This window comes from Talpa occidentalis, unplaced genomic scaffold, assembly GCF_014898055.3.
Source record: "Talpa occidentalis isolate TD23 unplaced genomic scaffold, MPIMG_talOcc4v2.1 talOcc4.17, whole genome shotgun sequence".
In the NCBI taxonomy this organism is placed as follows: Eukaryota; Metazoa; Chordata; class Mammalia; order Eulipotyphla; family Talpidae; genus Talpa; species Talpa occidentalis.
Window position 1 is genome coordinate 4,101,152 of NW_023601754.1, and position 20,649 is coordinate 4,121,800.

The window sequence follows — 20,649 nt, forward strand, 5'->3', positions numbered from 1 at the left end:
ACTTAATAAAGAGCCCAGTTGTTGCCACTAAGCATGTTCACTTTTTCCTGCTCAATTTTCCTTTTAAAAACAATCTTCACGGACCATCTGTGTGCACACTACCCTCACCACCCCGCTGCAGCCAGCAGAGACTCTAGCCCTGTCATGAGGTCCAGCAGCACTCTGCCCGTCCCACAGCCCAGCAGCGCCCCACCCACCCCCACGCGCCTCACGGGCCCCAACAGTGACATGGAAGAGGAAGAGAGGGGAGACCTCATTCAGTTCTACAACAGTATCTACATAAAACAGATCCAAGCATTTGCCATGAAGTACTCACAGGCAAACCTAGTAAGTGCAACAGGGATTATTTCATAATTTTTTTACCTGTGAGGGACAAGTAAAAGAAATCAGTTTGAGCTCTTCCTATGAAAGCTAGTTTTACAGATAATCCTGTTAAGTAAAACTGAGGAATTGCTAAAAGAAAGTAAGGTGGCATTTGGATTCCCTACAAAGTATGAGAGTGAATGGGTTCAAATTGTCCAAAACTTACCAATTATGATCTAGCAAGTTATTTTTCTTTGTGCCTCTTGTTTCTACATACATATATATTTCCTAGCTTGTGTGGGTTGTTGTGAGGATTAAATGACAACACATTACAAATGCTTAAATCAGTGACTGGCACAAAGCAAGCACTTAAGTGTTTGCTAAATATATGTTTTCTTGAAATGTAAATGGTGCTGCTAATAATGCATCACTGCCTATCATTTGTGTAGCTGCTAGTTTATTATCATGATCTTAAAAAAAAAAAACACCAAAAACCATTAAATCTGCTTAGAAATTTTATTTTCCTTTTTAAGAAATACTAATACATGTACTTGTTTAACAGATGGAAGCTCCTCCACTCTCTCCTTATCCATTTATAAGAACAGGCTCTCCTCGCCGAATACAGTTATCTCAAAATCATCCTGTCTACATTTCCCCACATAAAAATGAAACAATGCTTTCTCCTCGAGAAAAGATTTTCTATTACTTCAGCAACAGTCCTTCAAAGGTGAGCAGAACATAAATCTCACCCTTTATTTAACCCAACTCTTCCAAATGCTTAGGATCTGGAAACAATGTGATGGTAAGTCACAAAGGAGCAAAATAAGGTTTTGGGGTTGACGGATTCAGATTAATTTTCATTCCCTCTATTCTATACATACATTTTGAGCATTCTGTAAATCTGGAATCTGTGTATTGTAATTTTTTTTATTTCTAAATTTGTTAGGGGGCAAAATTGGATCTCTACTAAGTGCCTGTTTCTGGGACAGTTTTTCTGTCCTGGGGGAGGGGGGAGGGCTGAGAACAGTCACATTAGCATAGGTTTGTGTGGATGCTAGTGTCTTCCCCAGTGTGCTAGAGGGAGGGAAACTTAAGACAGACCCTTAAATGGATGAAAAGTTAGGAAGTTGATCTGGTGTGGGAGGAAGAAGCTGATAAGGGGAAGAAAACATCCTTGAGACAGTAAGACTAGATCATTTGTCTTCAGATGGCATTAGAAGTGCCACTGGACTTAATGTGATGTTTGTTAATAAAGATGGCTTAGAAAGAAACATGTATAAAAATAGGCCTGAAGTCTCCAAAAAGGAAAAATGTTAGTTAGTATAAAGGAGGCTAAGGAGACATGACAACGAAATGCAGCGCATAATTATTGATAGGCGTCTGCATTAAAAAGCACAGCTTTAAAGTGTGTAAGTGGGGAGATTTAATGTGGACTTCAGTGTTTATATGTACCTTTAAATTTCTTGGGTATTCAGAGGCAAAATGTCAGCAACTTACTTTCAAGTGGTGCAACTTAAAACAATTACAATAAGTGAGGTAAGAGATTAATAAACGGGTGTTCAATTAATGTCTTATTTTGTATTTTTTGAGACAGTTTACTGTCCCTCTCTAAAGAGACAAAGAAATGGGTAGAGAAGTAGAAATGTGGAGAGAAAGATAAGAGGTGGGTGTAGAGGGAATGGTAGATGTAGAGAGAGGGAGGGAGGGAGGGAGAGGTAAAGGTTAAAAAAGAAAAGTGTGTGAGAGACTGAAAGAGGTAGCGAGATAGAGATCCAGGGGATGGTAGGGGCAGAAAGCTAGAGAGAGCCAGAGATAAAAGTGGGGGGGGGGGGAGGAGGTAGATAAAAACGTAGAATGATTAGAGGTAGTGACAGAGACAGACAGTTGAGAGATGGAGACAGAGAAATAAAGGCAGAAGGAGATGAGTAGAGATTTAGAGAGAGAGAGGGAATGGTAGATGTCCAGGGAGAAAGTAGGAGAGTGCGCGCAAAATAGACAGATGGAGAATGTTTTCTCTTTCTCTACCAGAGATGTGAGATAGGGAGAGGGGAGGTAGAGCTACAGAGCAGAGAGAGGGATAAAATTAGAGAGAGCGCCTCCCCTGGTGCAGTGGTTGAGCGCTGGGCTGCAAAGCTGCCCGCAGCCTCTGCAGCGCTGGTTCGATCCCCGGCCACCGGTGCGGGTCCCACATGGCGCGCAGACCTCTCCTGCCTCAGCAGTGTGCTTCGGTCCTTCTGCCTGCTCTGCTCCCCGCTCTGGCTCTGGTGAATTCTCTCACCCTCCCGTGCTTCGACTGTACCCAGTGCTTGTATAAATAAATAAATTTTAAAAAATTAGAGAAAGGTAAGAGAAAGCGAAGAGAGGTAGAGACGTATAGCTAGATGGAAGGGAGAGAAGAGGGAAGACTGAGGTACCGGGGATGGCCGATGACGTGAATGGTGGAGGGAGAGAGATGTAGAGAAGCGTTGCAGTGGTAGAGGGAGATAGAGGTCGATAGAGGAACAGCCTTCAGCGGGCCTCCCGGATGGCCTAGGGGTTAGTCTCAGCGCTATCACCTCAGCGGCCTGAGTTCGATCCCAGTCCCCGGCCAGGGAGCACAGGAGCTAGCCCGCATGTGGTGCAGCAGCAGGTCTGTTCTTTGTGCCTGCTGCTCCCCTATGTTGTGAGCGTCAACTCTCCCGGCCCGCTCCTCCCTTCCCCGCCCCCTCCTCCCTCCCTTCCCCGCCCCTCCTCCCTCCCTTCCCCGCCCCCCCGCCCCCTCCCTCGCCCTGCCTACCTGACAACTAGAAATGGGGGGGGAGGGGTGAGGGGTGGTGGAGAGAGGTAATAAAGGCTGAGAGATCTAAACAGAGAGCTCGGAGCAGGAGAGGGAATGGGAGAGAGAGCTGAAAGACAGAGGTAGAGAATGGTGGGGGTAGAGAGCGACAGCAATAAACGATTTAGCCATAGGTTGCCTGAGAGGCGAGTATCGAGAGAAATATATGAGAAATATGAGAGAAATATATCGAGAGAGAGAAATGACGAGATGGGTAAGGAGGCAGAGGGCAAGTAGATTTAGAGAGACAGAGAGAGAAATACATAAGATGGTGCACTAAGGAGAGAGCAAGAGACAGCAGGAATGGTGGGCAGACGCATATCGGCAGGGGAGAGGTAGAGACTTAGAGGCAGAGAAAAAAGTGAGGTGGGGTGGGGGAAAGATGGGTTGAGAGAGGAAAAAGAAAGCGACACAGAGGTGGATGCAGAGAGAGGCCGGTGGACACAGTGGGGGGAGAGATGCAGAGGGAAGGTAGAGGCCATGAGAAATGGGGTAAGGAGGGGGGCAGAGAAAAGGGGTTGAGAGAGAGATGGGGGGAGGTGGAGAGGTGGGAACGGAGAGAGTGCAGAGAAAGTGAGAGGGGTAAGGAGGCGGATGAGCGACAGTGGTAAGCAGCGAGCAACAGAGGGAAAAGGAGAAACACACAGAGGGAGAACAGTAGAGGAGTGAGGCAGAGAGGAAAAAGAAGGGTGGAGGGCCGAGGTCAAGTGAGAAAAGCGAGTGTGGGAGATGAGTAGGAAAGCAAGAAATGAAATTGTCTCCACCGACCAGCTACAAAGTTTACTGCAACAACTTCTGTATAAAATTAAAAGACCGCAGACTGGTTCCTGAGTATTTCATTTGCTAACCCCAGATGTACGAGATAGTTAACCCTTGGTGCGAGGACTCAGACTAAGAAAACGGAAAACAGGATCATTCATGAATTGGAAACAGTATCCCACTAATCCATAAATTCAATGAATTCATTCCTGTCAAAATCCCAGAATTATATGTAGAATCCAAAATCTATATGAAATTGCAAAGGAATCAAAACAGGGTCTCCCATGACGGCGGCGCTGGGCGAGGACACAGGCACAGCCCGAGAGCGGCCAGGCACGGAGCCCGCGCACAGGTAACTGAGTCTCACCAAAGTGCAAGAGCAGAGTGGACAAGGGCAGCCTTCTCAGCAGATGGCCGTGGAAACAGCTGGCTACCCATCTGTAGCAAGGGTGCACTTACACGAGGACGTGAGCCTAAAACGAACTCTAAATGGAACACCTCAGATTACATGACGTCTACGAGAAAACCTTTGTGAACATGGGTTACACCAAAATACTTCATAGAGCAGCAGCACAGGCCATACGATAGAAATGCGATCTCATCAGACTTGGCAAGAACTGCTCTATTAAAGCTACTGAAGAACACAGAAAAGCCAGCCACAGACAGGAGAAATTTTACAAAACTCTTGTCTTTGAGGGATTTGTAGCTACTGCACAGAAGGATTTTCAGAACTTTAGGGAAACTAACCACATTTACAAGTCGGTGAAAGATCTGAACACATTTTACCCATTACACACCTATACAGAATAACTCTTCAGATTGGCAGTAACAATCTGCGGCCTTGGTTTGGAGCACATGGGACTGCTATTTAGAATGCAGACAGCACAGCAGAACGTACCTGGAAAGTAATTTGGTAGTTTCTTGTAAAATCACACTGCTGGGGGTTTACCCAAGTGGAATGAAAACTTAGCTTCTCACGAAAGCATGCGGTGGGTATCTGTAACATTATTAACTAACTGGCAAAAAGTAGGAAGCAGCCAAATGCCCCTCAGTTGGTCAATCAACAAACTCTGCGGTACACCCAGAAAGCATGCCACCGCCTGGCCACAAAACACAACACTCGGGGACAGAGACGAACCTCAGACGAATCTGTGTATATGTGAAAGATGCTGGGTTCAGGGGCCGCTTTGATTCCGTCTCTGCAGCATCTGGTAAAGACAAAACCATGGGCCATGGCTGTGGGGCTGAGCACTGGGCACGGGCAGAGGCGCCACCCACCTCACCGTGGGGTTCCATGACCAGCTAAACACGCAAAGCTATGCACTGGAGAGGGTGAAATTCACTGCACATAAACCGTTAAGAATTATTTTGCGCAAAAGTAAGGTCATGTATCCAGACCAGGGGTTTTCAGTCCTGTCTGCACATTATCACTCTCTGGAGCGATTTCAAAACGCGATTTCAAAACAATTTTAGCATAGAATTGGGAGTTCCTCCAATAAACGTTGCTGGAGAAGCTGTCATAGTGACTACAGGTGGCCAAGGGAGCCAAGATCAAGGATGCTTAGTACAAGGCAGTAAGTACCGTGGGTCTAAACCCAGCCTAGACTGTCCTGATACTTACACTACCAGGAGAAGAGAATTAGCAGCTACCACAAGGTCAGTCAGGATGACTGATTATTCCCAACACTTAACCAGGGCATCATTGTCCGTGGGCTGGGACGGCCTGCTGGGTGTAAGTGTTGGTAGCATTATTTAGAGTATTAAATATTAGGTGGAAATAACACGAGTAGGGGATTAAGCCACGATACAGGTATAGACATGCTATGCAGCGGTGAAGAGGTGTGGTTCATATATATATTACTGAGGGGCACTCAGAGCCACGATCTCAACTAAACAAATTTTCCAAATGGCACCTGACAGTACACGCAATATGCCACTTTAAGTTTTGTGGGACCTCACAATAGACGTTACATTTCTAGTAAGTGTGGGCCTAGGAAGAGCAGAGCACAGGGCTGCCTGATTTGTTTAGTGAATGAAATCGTGTCCCTGCAGACCAGGTAAGGGCAGGAAGTCTAGGTTTCTTCTGTATGAATTTTTTGGGAATAAATTTTTTTGTGTTTCAACTATCATGTATATATTGAATATATAAATTAGTAACACAATGATGCGCTGCACAAATGTATGTTGCTGTATATTAATGTGCTATGTAGATTAAGGTAGACGGTTATACACTATAATACGCCACGTAATAATACACATATGCAAAGAACACACAATGTGCACAAGTAACAATGTAAGGAATTTTCAAGTGGGAGACTAGAGATAGCAAATGCAGGGTAGGGTTAGGGCCAAAGGGAAGCTTGTTTTATATGGCCAAGATTTGAGAAGGTACCTGTGCTGGTGATAAAGCTTTCTGAGTTTTTAAATAAAATCACCAATGTTCTTTATTTCAAATAAAGATAAAAACGTCATGAAGAAGATATGTCTAGGATTTGCTTTAAAACAATCTGGAGGACGAGAAATGAATGAGGGTAAAGGTCAAGGTCTCAGGCTAGCTGAAGCTGCTGGGGGGTGGTCTGTGGCCACAGAGGTGTTTTTCCTACTTCCTCACTTTGAAGTCTCCTACAGTGAATGCCTGTGACCGTGCTTAGCGTGCACCCCATAAGGAAGAGCAGGCAATCGGGCAGCAGGTGAAAAAAAATTTAGCCCACAGATTACCAGGAAATAATGTGCCAACTGACTTGGGACTTTGGAGAAAACGCTGAAGGCCCGTGCGTGATGGCGTCCCCAGCAGCTTGCTGAGTTCTCGCCTGGCGTTCCTGGGTGAGCTCTTCTCTCAGTTCTCCCAAGGCTGACACATAACTGACCTTGTACATTCCAGATTGTTCTAACAGAGTACCTGCAGCGGCTGCCTTAAGGAATGAAGGCTCACTTCTCCTGTGAAAGTCTTTCAGTGGTTGCTGAACAGGATGTAACACTAGACTGCAAAGAGTCATGAAATCATGCCATCTTTTTAAAAGAGATGTAGAGCTGTAGAAGCAAATATACAATACAGCCAAGTGTTACTCTATGACTATTATAAAATTTATATTACAACTTTGTGAAAACTTATACTGTGGATCAGTATCCATCAAAATCACCTCTGAAGCTTGAAAGGAAAAAAGAAAAAAACTACCTTCACCTCAGGCATCAGTTTCAGCCAGCTGAGAATAAAACTGGAATATAAAACGTAATTCTCATCCCTATGAAATGTTCAAACTCTTCAAGGGAAACTGCTTAAACTCACATTAAGAGGTTTTTTGACTTAACGCTGAACTGTACGGAGCAACATTTGAAAATGTGTATTTTCTCCCCCCTCCCCTCCCACTACAGAGACTGCGGGAAATTAACAGCATGATACGGACAGGAGAAACGCCAACCAAAAAAAGAGGGATTCTTCTGGAAGATGGAAGTGAATCGCCCGCAAAAAGAATCTGCCCAGAAAATCACTCTGCCTTACTGCGCCGACTCCAGGACGTGGCTAATGACCGGGGCGCCCACTGAGGTCAGTCGCATCACGACGCCCTTTCCTCCCGCAGAGCAGCCTTTCACGCACGCTGGATGCTGGGCTCTCCTCAGTCCTTCCGGTGTCCTTAGGGTATTTTTTTACTCCTCCCAACCGGCTTCTTTCCTACCATTCAGCACTTGCCATCAAGGATCTTTAACTCCCTGCAAAGCTTTTACAAACACTGCAGGGAACAAGGCGTGGTCAGAGAGAGGTGTAAGGCGCCTGCTGCCACGCCCCAACATTGGACCTGATTGCAGTTTGCTGCTGGCTGTCTGTGGAAAGCAAAACGAAAACCAGGTCTTGTATCCTAAAACACTTGGTAGGAGTGAGGTTACTGCATTCCCTTCACACACTAGCAAGAGCGCCCCGGCACCCAGGTCCTAGGCCCGGTGAGCCCCGGCTCCTCCCCGCCCCTCCTACTGGGCACGGCCCGTGGGCCCTGTGCTTGTGAGTGTGGTCAGGAAGTGGCACTTTAGGGCTGGAAGAAGCATGGTTTTGTAACCCAGATTTTGCTGTATATCGCAATGGCACTTTCTACAATGTGAACCTTGGTAGTATAAAACTTCTAATGTAAACGTAACTTCTAAGCTCGACAGTATCTTCCTTAGTGCTTTTGTACTTTTTACAAACTGTTACTGCCCCAGGGGCCACCTTTTGGGCATGTGTTTTAGATTCTCCGAAGCTCTGCTGTTGTGCAGGGTCAGATGGCCAGGTAGTGATTTTAAATCAAGTTGAATTAGGAGATTAATATGAAAAATGATGACCTCTTCTTTTAGGAGGTAGCTGTCCAAAAGACAGGTGTCTATTAAGAGGATATATTTAAAACATTTAAAAATATCTTGAGTGTGTTCTAGCAGTTTAAAATAGGTTGGTGAATTTAGGTTTTTATTAGTACATAGTACCATTTCTACAAATTAGAAAACGTTATTTAACAGCCATTGAATTATCTATATATACACATTTATTAATCACTATTGTTCTAGCAGTTTTAAAGTTGAATGAATAATCTTATTAGGGAGAAAATTCAATTGTAAATTGAATCAGTATAAACAGAGTTACTAGGTAACTTCATATTGCTCTAAAAGAAACATGGAAGTTACACTGTTCAATTAGAATAGTGTTCTGCAAAAATATTTATACAAACTCTCAAGATACTTACTGCTACTGTAATTTTATATGAAAATAAGTGTATTTTTCAATAAAGCATTTATAAATTAATCTTTGCTTAGTTACACTGAGAAAAGGATACTTACTTTCCTGCATAAATGACAAAGAACAATCATTTATTGGTTTATTTTGTCTCTACAAAACACATTAATCATTCATCATTTTAAATATTTGACTTCATTAGAAACCGTTTTAACGCGTTCTCTCCCTCCTGCCAAAAAAATACAGTAAGTAATTTGCTTTAAAAAAAAAAAACAAAACTATGAACAGTTTTCTGGTTTCCTCTCACCCACCTAACATGTACCTCAGTGACAGCAGTTTGTAAATCAGTAAGACAGAGGCTGAAGACTGAGGTTCAAAGTGCTAATCGCTATGGAACCTGATCTCCTCCCTCCACATCCTAACTCATGTCCAACCGAAACCGCCGGTTCAAAAGTCATTCGCTAGTGCCGGACGCTACGCTCATTAGTTTAAAGGAATGCAACTTACCTTTAGCATTATATTCAGGAAAATACTTAAGCCTCAAGGACCCCAGAGACTTGGAGTACCGAGCTAGAGAACCACCCTGGAGACGCGCGCAGAGTGGCGCGCTAAAGAGGTTTCCAAAGTTGCTGTTAGAACCTAAGCATCTACGGACAACACGACAGCAGTCATTGTTCAGCCGTTTACTCCCCGGACAGGCGGGCCTCTGCCGCCGGTCAGCTGTGCTAGGCCAGAGTCCAGCAGGAAAGTGCGTGGTGCACGGGTCACCAGCTCCTAAGTGGCTCCTGTTTTCTCTTCTTTACTGAAAGGCTGCACCGAGCCGGGCTTTACCCACGACAGGCCAGCAACGTGAACGCTTTTATTGTGCTGCTCTTCAGACTTCTGGGCACAATCAGAAAAACAGAATAAGAAAACACTGATGAGGAGACTGTTAGCACCGCCAACCTCGTTTCCCAAAAAGTCACTGGCACGTGAACTGTCTCCAGGGAAATCATTTCAGAAGGGAGCTAGAGAGCAGCTGTGAGAGATGGGCAAGTGGTTCTCCGCTTACTTTGGGAGTCAGCATCTTCTCTCTGGCTTCGTCATGCACAGAAGGGTTCCACGGAGAGAAGCTTCAGGAAGAGACAAACATTAAAGCACTGCTTTTGGCCCACTGACTGTGCACTACGTCCGCCTTTCAACATTCAAGCCAGTTCCCCTAACGAAACCTCACAAAGACCAGTACGTTCCCAGAGCGGTCATTAGGTGGAGATTTTAGATGGTACCCAAGTGGTTTTCTCACAGGACTGTCCTTCATAGCACACTTCACACGGCCTGGCCCACCAAAGCCTCACAGCAGCCCCCGCAGCACGAGTGTTAGGATGGTACAGTAATTGTTAAGAGTCCCCAAAGCCAGTGGATGTCCATGTGCCGCCGCCTCCCCAGCCCTCCTCCAGACCCAGGGTCACAGTGCCAGAGAAACCACTTCTCAGCCCCCTGGCCACCAGGCTGAGGGGACTAGGGCAGCTTAAGAAGGGCTCTGACTTAAAACAGCCAACTGAAAAGGTAAGTCCTGACCCCCAGATGAAGGTTCACAACAAAGACCCTGAAGGAAACCAAAGACGCCAAGTAGCTTGCTGCTGACGCAGCGTGCCCTTGTGTAAAGCTGTTTGAGGAAAGAGCCAGAGAGGGATCAGGGAGTGAGCTGTCAAGTTATAAAGACTGTGAGCTACCAGCTGGTGAACTTGCCTTCTAAACCCAGTCGAAGCCCCACCCAACCTGCAGCAGAATGCAGACCTCGGCGGGGAGCGCTTACCTGATGGCGTAGGGGTCTTCAATTTTAGGCTGGTCAAACAAACGCGCAGTGCATACCTTCACACTGTCCACCACTTTATTTTTAAAATGCTGAACGTCATTTTCATACCTGTGTTAAAAGTTTAAATCACAAAGTTACCAACAGAATGCGCTCGGCTGCAACGTCGAACTTATCTGAAATAATAAAGCAGTGACGTACAGTACTGCAGCTTCTGGGTTTAGGGGGTTCACCGTATCGATCTTGTAGAAAACTCTCCGCGCGTACATCAGCACTTGCCAGATGTGGTTATGGTTCCGCCTAAAGGGAAACATGGCTGCTGACTGATGGCGCGCTGGCCGACGCCCCTCGCCACCGGAAACGCTCATTTACTGACCTCCATTTTGCAAAGGCTCTCTTCACGTCCAGCTCACCCGAGGCGGGGTCCACGAGCGGGTGGAAAACAGGGATATCAAACACCAGGCGCTGCAGGTAAAGACAGACGAGCTGCAACAGCGGCAGAGGCCTCAGGAGACCCGTCATCCGAGGCCTCGGGGAAGCCGACCCATGTCAACCCAGAGCGCTGCCTCGAGGGCTCCCCAACTACTTTCACCTTTTCCTGTAAAACTAAATTCTGCAGCCAGAGGGGGGGGAAGTCCCTTCCTCTACCACAGCACGGCAAGGGCTGTCCACAAGGTTAGGCCATAGTCCCTTCCGGCCTCTGAGCGGTGAAGTAAAGCTACAGGCAGAGACGGGCGTGGCAGAGCAAGCAGCACCAACACCCTTGAAAGACCACTGAGCAAAGAGACGCTTTGGAAACTGAAATCATCCAAATACTAACTACTCGGTCAGGAGAGAAGCGACACATGGTCAGCGCTTGCCACGCCCGCCTCACCTGCCACACCGCACCCGGCTCGCCCACTCACCGGACAGTCGCCGTCAGGGTAGTTGTCAGGGATGTAGACCGTGAACTTGAACACGCCGTCCTGATAGAGCCCGTGGCGGATGAAGATCACGCCGAACCACACTGCGGAAAAACCAGCACCATTGAGCCTTAGGTGGGTGGTCAAGGAGCCCAACGAGCTACAGAGGAACAGTGAAGTGTCTTACTTAACGCCGACCGATACGACGGCTGCACGTAGACGCCCGGGAGCTTCTGCTTCACCACCAGAGTGCTGGAACACAAGCGGAGAGTGACGTCGGCGGGGGGACGCGTGCTGGCTGTCCCACGCTCCTTTTCCGAAGGGGAACACTGGCTCCAGGGCCGCGGCGGCCCTGCCTGCATAAGCCAGGTCAGTGCGGCCTCCTGCCTGGCCCTGCCTGCCACCCACTGAGGGCTGCGTGACACAAGCGCACAGTAACACCTGGCCCCCAAAAAGGGTCCCAGATTAAAAACGGAGGGCAAACATGGACACACAAAGACGCAAGTTTGCGCTCAGAAACCAACTGCTCCAAAGCATCTGGGACGCCAAGCCGCAGGCAATTCTGAACAATGCAAGCTAATTGAAGTTTTGGACATTAAATCTGAGTGCAGATGTCACCCACACACATTCAGAAGCCACTTTTAAACACAAGGCCAGGTAGCTTAGAATTAAAATTCCATGGAACTGTGCGGACCCAGGGTCCGGTTCAGCCTGAACACTGACCACGGGCAGAGGCTGTCCGGTTCTGCACTGCGGTGGGGAAGGCAGGTGTCGGGCGAGTCTCTCATGCTGGGTGCTCTCACCCCCAAGTCAGATGAACTCCGTGGGCTGCGTGAAAGACGTGGCGAGAACACACACCCAGGCTGCCCAGGCTCCTCGGGGACCCAGTCACCCCACCGACAGCCATTCTGCTCTGCCCCTAGAGCTGAGCCTGAGTGGGGGCTGCTGCCGACCCAGAGCCTGAGCATACACAGCCTGCCAGGCGGAGTTTTGCTGAGACGCCCCTTACTGGGCCTCAGTGACTGTTTTCATGGCCTTCTTACTCATTTTCAACCACTTTAACATAGTCATCCCACTTCTGATGCAACTCGCAGTGAGGCTGGCAGGTGTATCCACCACAACGAGTTTGCCAGAAAGGCAATTTTGTGTCCTAACACGAACAGCAGCCTGAGGCCACAACAGATGCCTTTCCAGCTCGCTGCCCAGGCCCAGACACAGGCCTTCATTCTAAAGCCAGGGGGACCCCAATACCAGTTCACGCCCGGCTGAGCGCCTGCGGCCTCAGACCAGGAAACACCCGCACAGGATGGGGGCCTGGGCGCTTCTGAAACAACATCTACAAAGGATTCTACAGTCATTGAAGTTACAGTTTCTCCAAACTCTTCAGTAACTTATCAAATGGCATCTACGCTCCTTCCTAAGGGCCCCCTCCACGGCGGGCGCTGCGTCGTGGCACTGCGTTGTGTCACCGCGGCCTGCAGACGCTCCCCTCACCTCAGACACCCGCACTCGGCCCCACTTCCGTCTTCTGCAACTGCTCAAGTTCTTAAGTACACAGGGTCCAAATCTTGAGATTTTTTTCTATAACTGACTGGTTCTGCCTTTGGGGGCCAGACAGAGTAATTCAAATCCCCTCTCTGGGGGTTTGCTAAGCCTTCACATACATGCAGCAGCTTCAGTCCGCCTCCGAGTTTTCCAGACAGTGGCCTCCGCACTGTCACTCACTGCCCCGCAAGAAGGACCACCTGCCCTCTGCCTACTGGGGCCACCTCTGGGGATAGGGGGACCGGCAGCAGGAGCTTCCCGCTGGCTCATAACCAGCGGAGACAGGCCTCCTCCTCCGCAGGCCCAGGGAGGGAGAGACAGTCTAGCGGGCAAGGCCGGGGGGAGCGCGACAAACTCCTCAGGTGAATTCCTCATCTCCTACACGCATGACCAAAACTAAGTTTTAAGTCGCTGACCCACCCGGGTCTGCAGTCCATCTTGGTCTCCTCCGTTTCCTCCCCAAACAGACAGGCGGTGCAGACCATCTGCCTCAGAGCCCTGACACTGAGGGAAGGATCACGTGGGCCGCCCCTCAAGCGCCATCAGAGTCCACCGCCAGAAAAGCCCCCATCGCGCCACACTGCGGCTCGCCCCGGTGGGGCCGGGTCTGAGCTGCAGGATGACCAGGCCCGCGCGGTCTCCCGGGAGACGTGTCGTCTGTGGCCTGAAAGAGTCCTCGCAACTTAGCGCCAGTGCTCCGCCGCCAACTTACAATTCGGCCAGAAGCGAGTACTCCAGGTAGAAGGGGCCGTAGGACGCGTGCGTGCCATTGGTCGGCGGCGCTGCCGGGGCAGGGGACGCGGGCTTCGTCACGGGCAGAGCGTTCTTGGGGACAGAAGGCAGCTGCTTCCTCGGGGCGGCGCGCGGAGGGCTGGTCTTCACGTCCCCCGTCAGCGCCTTCTCGTCGCCCTCAGATCGCTGTTGAGGTGGAGTCATGGGAACGCTCGTTAGGGTGGTTCCCAGGTCTGGCTCTCCCAGCCCTCGCCCTCCGCGAGGCGAGCGCCTCTCGCAAGGACGCCCTCGGCCACGAGCTGCAGGCACGACCGACCCAGAGCGGAGGAGCCGCAGCCCCTGAAGCTCCGGAGCGCCCTCGCTACCTGCATCCTCTAGGCAATAAAGTCAGTGTTTCCAGGACCCGAGCGGCAGTAAGGGATGGTTTCTCCTGGCGGCCCCACAAGGAGGGCGAGGGGTTACTGAGCAGTTAGCCCGCAGACGGGAGGCGGCCCGGCACCTGGGCGCTGAGAAGCTCCAACTAGGCAGTGGAGGGGCTGACAGCAGAGTGAAGGGGATGAAGTCACTCTGGGCCGCCCCCCCGCGGTTCTGACCTGGCCCGGAGCAGGAGGCGTAGCTGCACGCACTGGCCACCAGCGCACACTCATGCGGCCGCGGACAAAGGTCTAAGTGAGTCACAGACTTAATTACCATCTCCTGAGCCCCATCTTGCGCAAGCCCGGCCAAAGCTTTTTAATTAGCTGTATTAAAAATACCTAAAAAGGTGATTACTAATGGTAATCTCTAGGGTGGAATTATGGGTAACATGGACTTTCTTTCTGTGTACATATTTCATCTAGCCTAAAGTGGAAATTATTATTTTTACAATTACAAACCAGCCTTTTTCTCAAGGAAAATTCAAGGTCTGCTGTGGCTGAGCAGCCCAAGGCTCCTCTAACAGGGATCTTGTAGTTTATTAAAAACTAAACTTCACAGTGGGAGCCTCACGCGAGACTGCATGGCCGCACAGCCGTGCCATGGACAGAACGAACTGCCACGGACAGAACAACTTCTCTAACCCTAACCCTAAACTAGGAAAAACAGGTTTTATTTCCGTGATAGCAACTTCCTAGAATTCATTTTGCCCTCCACCCTCCTCTGGCTCCCTCCCCACGCAGCCCCTGTACCTACCTTGCGCGCGGAGCCTGCAGACATGCTCCAGAAAGGGTTCATAACGCGCCCTCCGAGAAGTCCAGGGGTCTGTCATCAAACGCTTCCTCCAGAGTCACTTCACCTTCAAACAGATGGGAAGACGGGGCCCCCCACGCCAGGTCAGAGCCAGACGCGGGCTGCATGGCATGGCTGTCCGCGCGGCGGGAGGGCGCCACACGCGGGCCCCTCGGACCCTTCCCTCCCGGACTCCTCTCTCTTTCCTTTTCTCTTTTTTAAAAAGATTTATTTGTGCAGAAAAGGCCAGAGAGCGAGGCTGGGGGTGAGAGGGCTCGCCAGAGACAGGGGAGCAGGACGGGCGGGCTGCGGAGCTGCTCCGCGGAGGGGCGCGGGGGCGTCCGCCAGGCTCCTCCTTCTCCCCACTTGGAGTCTGGCCGGGATTCAGAACCGGGATTCAGAACCGCCCATGGCGGGGTCAGCTCTGGGCCGGAAGCGCAGGGGACACAGGCGCGCAGGGCGGCCGGGCACGATGCCGGGGCAGGGCGCGCCGTCCCCGCGCCCCACGGCGCCCGCTCCGGGCCGGGCCGCGGGAGGCGCAGGTGCGCGGGCCAGACCCAGGGCGTCTCTGCCGAGCCGTCCTGAGTGCGAAGTGGGCTCCCCAGCGGCCGCGGGCCCGGAGGCCCGCACACAGGCCGGGGGCGGGCCGCCGGCTCCGGTTCCAGCTTCGGGCTGGACAGCGCCGCGGCCACGGCCAGGGGCCGCCGGCAGGAGCGCACAGGCCGGAACGCAGGTTCCCCAGGAGGCCGGCTCAGAAGGCGCGTCTCGGAGGCCACAAAGTCAGGGGGTCGCTGGCTGGAAACACGAGGGCGGCAGCAGCGAGAAGCGGCCCGCGAGGCCCGGACCGAGGCTGCCTGCGGCACAGACGGCCGGAGGAGCAGGGGCTGGCAGGCTCTCCGCGCCTGGGGCGGGCTCACCCCCGGGGGCCCCACCGGCAGAGGCTCGTCCTCTCTGCGAGGGCCCGCCCCCGCCCGGCCCGCGGGTGAGAAGCAGGGCAGGGCCGCGCTCTCGCGCCGGGACGGCGGCACCGACGGCCGCTGGGCAGCAAGGGTGGGGGGCGGGCGCTCAGCCGCGCCGGGGGAAGGCGGCCCTTCGGGTCCCGCCACCTGCTCGGCCCGGCAAGCCCAGCCCAGGGCGAGTTAAAGTCTCAGGGCACTTAAGCTACCACCAGCCCGGCAAGCCCAGCCCAGGGCGAGTCCGCGGCTCTACCCAAGGGTCCGCGCTCGCCCGCGGCCCCTCCTGCCTGCTCGGGGGTCAGGGCCTACGCCGCGCGCCTCCAGCTCCGCCCGGGGCGACTCCGGCCCCTCTCCCCGGCCCGCCCGCAGGACGCACGGCCCGGGCCCCCCAGCTGGCGCCGGCGCCGGGCCCGGCCGTCCCGCTCCGGGAACCGGCTCGAGTCTGCGCGCAAACACGACGCGCCCGGGCCGCAGGGCCGAGGCGGCCGCCCGGACCTGTCCGACCGCCCCGTCCGGGCTGGACACGGAAAGCGCCTCCCCGCGCCGCGCGCCCCCGCGGCCCCGGGCGGGCTCCCGGCGGCCCGGAGGAGACGCAGCAGCCGGGCTGGCCCGGGGCGCAGCCAGCTCCGCGCGCGCCCCGAATCCGGACAAACCTGTCTCGGGCGAGGCCAGGCGCGGGCCGGGCGGCGGGCGCCCCTCGACGGCGGGGCGCTGGGGGCCCCGGGGCGCCCCCCCCCGCCGGGGTGCGGGACCGGCCGCAGGGGGCTCCGGGCGGCGAGCGCACGGCCCAGCCCGGCCCGGCCCTGCCCGGGGCGGCCGCGCCGCAGGTGCCGAGCGCGCACAGGTGCCGGCCCCGCCCCGCCCCCGCCCGCCGCGCCCGGGTCGGAGCGCCCGGCCGCGCCGACAACTGCCCGGCCGGGACGCCGGCGGCCGGCGCGCGGGGCTCCGCGGCCCTCGCCCGCCCGCAGCCCGCCCGGCGGCGCCGCTCACCTCGGCCTCGGCGCGGCGCGCCCCGCACTACGCGCCCGCGCGGCCCGACAGCATCTCCGGCCGCAGCGCCGCCGGCCCGCCGCGTCCCGCCCCTCCCTGCTCCGTCCGGGCTCCGCCCCGCCCCGCCCCCGGGCCGGCGCTTCCGCCCAGCTCCCCGCGCCAGTGGCTGCCGCGCCTGCTCGTCAACGACGCCCTTCCGGGGGCGGGGGGCGGGCCGCACTCCCGCCGGCCAATCAGACCCGCCCGGCGGGGTGGGGCGGCTCTCGGCCCGCCCCCTACGTAGCCGCGCGCGGCGTGACCCGTCCGTCGCGGAAGCGCTGCCGGGAGGCGGAGGAGGAAACAAACACGCCCCGGACGTCATTGGCCGCGGCGTCCGCCCGTCACCATGGAGACTCGCCTCCGGGCTGGCGTGACCTCTGCGGCGGCGCAGGGAGCCGGGCCCGGGCGGCTCCGGCCGCACTGCGCTCCCGTGGTGGGGGGGGAGGGGCGTGGCCGGACGGGGGCCCGGGGCGTCCGCGGGGCGTCGGGTGGGCAGAGCCGGCGGGGGAGCTCGCGGCGCGAACGTCCAGGGCGCCGGGAAGCCAGGGGGGCCGAGGCGGGCGGGGCGGGCGGCGCAGGGATCTGGCCTCATGCAGGCCCCGCCGCCGGCCCCCCCGCAGCCCGCCCCCTCCCCGGCCTGCCGGACCCCCCCCCCGGCCTGCCGGACCCCCGCAGCCCGGCCCCGACGCTAGCAGCCGCTTCACCGCCTCACCCCGCACCCTTCGCTTTGGTCGGGGACACCCGTGAGGGCCCCCCGCCGTCGCCGGTCAGGTTCCCCGGAACCGTCCAGACCCGACGGGAGCTGCCCGCGGGGCGCCGCCTCCGGGAACCCTCACCCCCCACCCCCGACCCCCCCACTCCCCTGCACGCCTCATGCGCCGAGAGAGCTACCCCCGGCCAGGTCCGGCCGCTGTGAGGTCTCGCGACGGTCTCCCCAAAGGGTCCCCCCGAAGGGTCCCGCCGAAGGGTCTCCCCGAAGGGTCCCCCCGAAGGGTCTCCCCGAAGGGTCCCCCGAAGGTCTCCCCGAAGGGTCTCCCCGAAGGTCCCCCAGAAGGGCGGCGGCCGAGCCCTCGCGCCCCGGGTCCCTCGGCGCCGACCTCCTCCCGCGGGAAACCCCCCGAGCCGCGTCCTCCTGCCCTGCGGCGCCCCCCGGGCCCGGCCGCGCCCGGCGCCCCTGCCCGCTCGGAGCCAGCCCCGGCCGCGGGTGCGGGCGCCCCGCTTCCTGGCCGTCAGGGTCCCGGGCCGGAGGGCCCCGCTCACCCCCGCGGCGGGGGGGGGCTTCCCGCGGGGCGCGGCTAAGCGGGGGGGGGGGGTCTCGCGAGGGGCAGGCCCCGAACCGCACCCCCAGGCTGGCGACCGGCCGGCGCACCCCGGCCGGCCTCTCGGGGACCCGTCCGGGAGACACACCAAGGAGCCGACACACCCGGACCGAAACCACCCCAGACGGAACTGCCAGGGGCGTTGGGGTTCGGGAACAAAGTGGGGGCGCCGCAGCAGCCTGGGGGCGCTTTGGAGGCGGGCGACGTGCGCCCGAAAGGTGTGACCCTGGTCCGCCAGGTCCTCCGCGTGGGGGCAGAGCCGCGCGTCCGCGTCTCCTGAGCCGATTGTTCCATAGTTTCCTTTGGGTGGGGACGGCGTGTGTGCCCCGCGTGTGCCCATGTGTGTGCGCCCACGTGTGTGCCCGTATGTGTGCCCCGCGTGTGCCCCGTGTCTGTGCCCGCGTGTGTGTGCCCCGCGTGTGCCCCGTGTCTGTGCCCGCGTGTGTGTGCCCATGTGTGTGCCCCGCGTGTGCCCGCGTGTCTGTGCCCCGTGTCTGTGCCCCGCGTGTGCCCGCGCGTGCAGAGACCCAGGGCGCCGCCCTCCCCCGCGGGGGCGCACGAGCGTCCGCGGAGCCGAAGCGGGTGATTTCCCGCCAAGACGAGCACGAGGCGCCTTTCCCAGGGGCTCCCCAGAAATGACAGAAGCGTCGACGACCCGAAATGAGCCCCGGGTCTCACCCGGCGACCCGCCGGGGGCGCGGGGGGGGTGCTCGGGCAGGGGCGGGCCCCGCCAGGCCGCAGTCGAGGTGGACGTGGCCTCGGCGTGGGGGGCTTCGGGGGGCGGGCAAGCCCCGTCCGGCTGCTCCCCGCGCCGCGTCCAGCCCCCACCCGGGTCCCGGCTCCTCGCCCGGGACGGCCCGCGGCTGCGAGCCCCGACGGACCCGCGCCCGGTGCGGGCGCGCACAGGGGGCGCCCCTCTCCGCGGAGCCTGACGCGGCGTGGTGCCCCCGCCCCGGCCGCGCCCCGGCCGCGCCCCCGGGGCCCCGGACCTGGGCAGCGCCTGATCCGCAGCTGGACGCGCCCCCGGGGCGCCTGGGCTGAGCCGCCGCCACCCCGGCTGCGGGACCCCGACGGCGCCCGCGGAGCGAGGGGAGCGCGGGGCTCCGGCCCCCACTCCGGGCGGCAGTTCAGGCTGCACCGGCGCCCGCCCGCCCGCCGAGGACACCCGCCTCCCGGGGCGCAACGAGCGCCCGACCCCCATCGCTGTGCCGGGGAGGACACGGGGCCGGAAGGCGCGCGGGTGCGGGTGGACCCCAAGCCCTGGGCCTCCAGGCGGGCGTGCGCCCCGCAGCGCCGGCGCTGCTCTCCGCGCGCTTGTTTGACCTGCGGGTGTCACTGGACGGCCCGGGTACCCCCCCCCACCCCCCGTCCCCCAGGGCCGCCCCAGGCGGCTGCGGCGAGAAAGGCGCGGCTGGGGCGGGGGACCCCTGAGACCCCGCCCTGCTCCCCGTGCAGGCCGCGCGCCCTCTGGCGGGCCCCGGGGAAGGCCCGGCTTATCCCGCCCGCGTCCTGCGGGTCACCCCCTGCACGCACTCAGCCCCCCTCGGGCGGGTGTGAACACGCGGTGTACTCGACGGGGACAGACTCGCGGGAAACGTCGTCCCTGAGGCTGGGGCACCCCTGGGTGCTGCCCGGGAGCCCGCTCGGAGGCCGTGACCCCCGCCCCCCCCGGGCCCCTCCAGCCTCGGCTTCGCTCCCCATCCGGGCCGCGGGCATCTGCCCGCGCACCCCCCACCGAGTCCCGAGCCCTAGGGGTGCAGGGCTCTCGGGGAGTCGCCGAGAAGCCCAGGGGGTCTCTGGTCCTCCGGGGAGCAGGGGGTGCGCGCCCAGGACAGGTGGCGGGCGGGAAGCGGGGGGCTGCCTGCCTGGGGGACGCTGCCCCCGCCCGGCCCGTGGGCGCCCCTCGCACCCCACGCCGTGCTGGGTAGAAACGGGGGGCGGAGGCGCGGTCCCCAGCAGTGGCACCTCCGGGCCGTGAGTCACCCCGGAGCTCGGCCCTCACCCCAAGGCCCGTGACCCGCCTCCGCGCCAACATCGACTTCGCCGCCGAGGCGCCGGGCTGGCCGCACTGGCCCCTCCGGACCGCGTGGGGGACTCGCACTGCCCCGAAACCGGCCCAGCCACCCCCCCCCCCCGCCCACGCTCACCACCGCGGGTGCCAGGGGCGCCGGGGTCCCGCTGCCTCACCCCACACAGCAGGGCGCGGGGCTGCGGGGGACCCGGGCCCTCAACCTCCTCTTCCTTCTGGAACAGCCGCAGGCACCGCACACCCAGCCCCCGGCCCAGGCAGCCCTGCGGGGACGCAGGCTGATCTCGGGGTGCTGCTGGGCTTCCTGCAGAGCCATCGCAGCGCCCACCCCACATAATAAAGCCCTGTGTGACCGAGCACAGGGGGCGTCTCCCAGGGGTGCAGGACAGAGGCCTCCGTTCAGGATCTGGGGCAAGATAAGGGGGTCCACCCCGGCACCGCCTTTCACTGAAGTACTGGGAGGACTTGCTGGGGCGATGAGGCACAGGAGAGCCCTAGAAGGAATCCAGGTTGGGAAAGAAGTAAAGCGACCGTCGTCCGCAGACGACAGGATGCAACATTCAGAG

At 57.2% G+C, this 20,649-nt stretch overlaps 2 protein-coding genes across 4 annotated transcripts in view; one reads left to right on the forward strand and one right to left on the reverse strand.

Moving 5' to 3' along the window:
* RBL2 (RB transcriptional corepressor like 2) overlaps positions 1-13,613 on the forward strand; it is a 51,142-nt gene extending 37,529 nt beyond the window's left edge. The window contains exons 20-23 of the mRNA XM_037515788.2: positions 122-327; positions 866-1,030; positions 7,250-7,421; positions 13,280-13,613. Coding sequence (XP_037371685.1) covers positions 122-327; positions 866-1,030; positions 7,250-7,420 — 542 coding nt within the window. The 3' untranslated portion in view covers position 7,421; positions 13,280-13,613. The remainder of the gene's footprint in view (positions 1-121; positions 328-865; positions 1,031-7,249; positions 7,422-13,279) is intronic.
* On the reverse strand, positions 7,825-20,356 carry AKTIP (AKT interacting protein). Of its 3 annotated transcripts, none has more exons than XM_037515790.2 (10): positions 20,242-20,356; positions 14,715-14,817; positions 13,525-13,730; positions 11,455-11,519; positions 11,271-11,371; positions 10,742-10,830; positions 10,567-10,665; positions 10,369-10,476; positions 9,625-9,685; positions 7,825-9,455 (listed from the first exon to the last, which is right to left on the reverse strand). In XM_037515790.2, exons 2-10 carry the CDS (start codon positions 14,754-14,756, stop codon positions 9,348-9,350), a joined length of 879 nt encoding a protein of 292 aa, XP_037371687.1. In that variant the 5' UTR covers positions 14,757-14,817; positions 20,242-20,356; the 3' UTR covers positions 7,825-9,347. The 3 variants fall into 3 exon arrangements, with proteins under 3 accessions (XP_037371687.1, XP_037371688.1, XP_037371686.1); XM_037515791.2 differs by lacking the exon at positions 20,242-20,356 and adding an exon at positions 20,202-20,225; XM_037515789.2 differs by lacking the exon at positions 20,242-20,356 and adding an exon at positions 16,697-16,757.
* Between the last annotated feature and the right edge of the window lie 293 nt (positions 20,357-20,649).

Coding starts and splice junctions, on each gene's coding strand:
- AKTIP (XM_037515790.2), bottom strand. CDS start 14,756: ATGAACCCTTTCTGGAGCATGTCTGCAGGCTCCGCGCGCAAG. Junction 11,372..11,454: donor GTCGTATCGGTCGGCGTTAA/GTAAGACACTTC, acceptor GTTTTTCCGCAG/TGTGGTTCGGCGTGATCTTC. Junction 10,477..10,566: donor AACCCAGAAGCTGCAGTACT/GTACGTCACTGC, acceptor CTTTTAACACAG/GTATGAAAATGACGTTCAGC.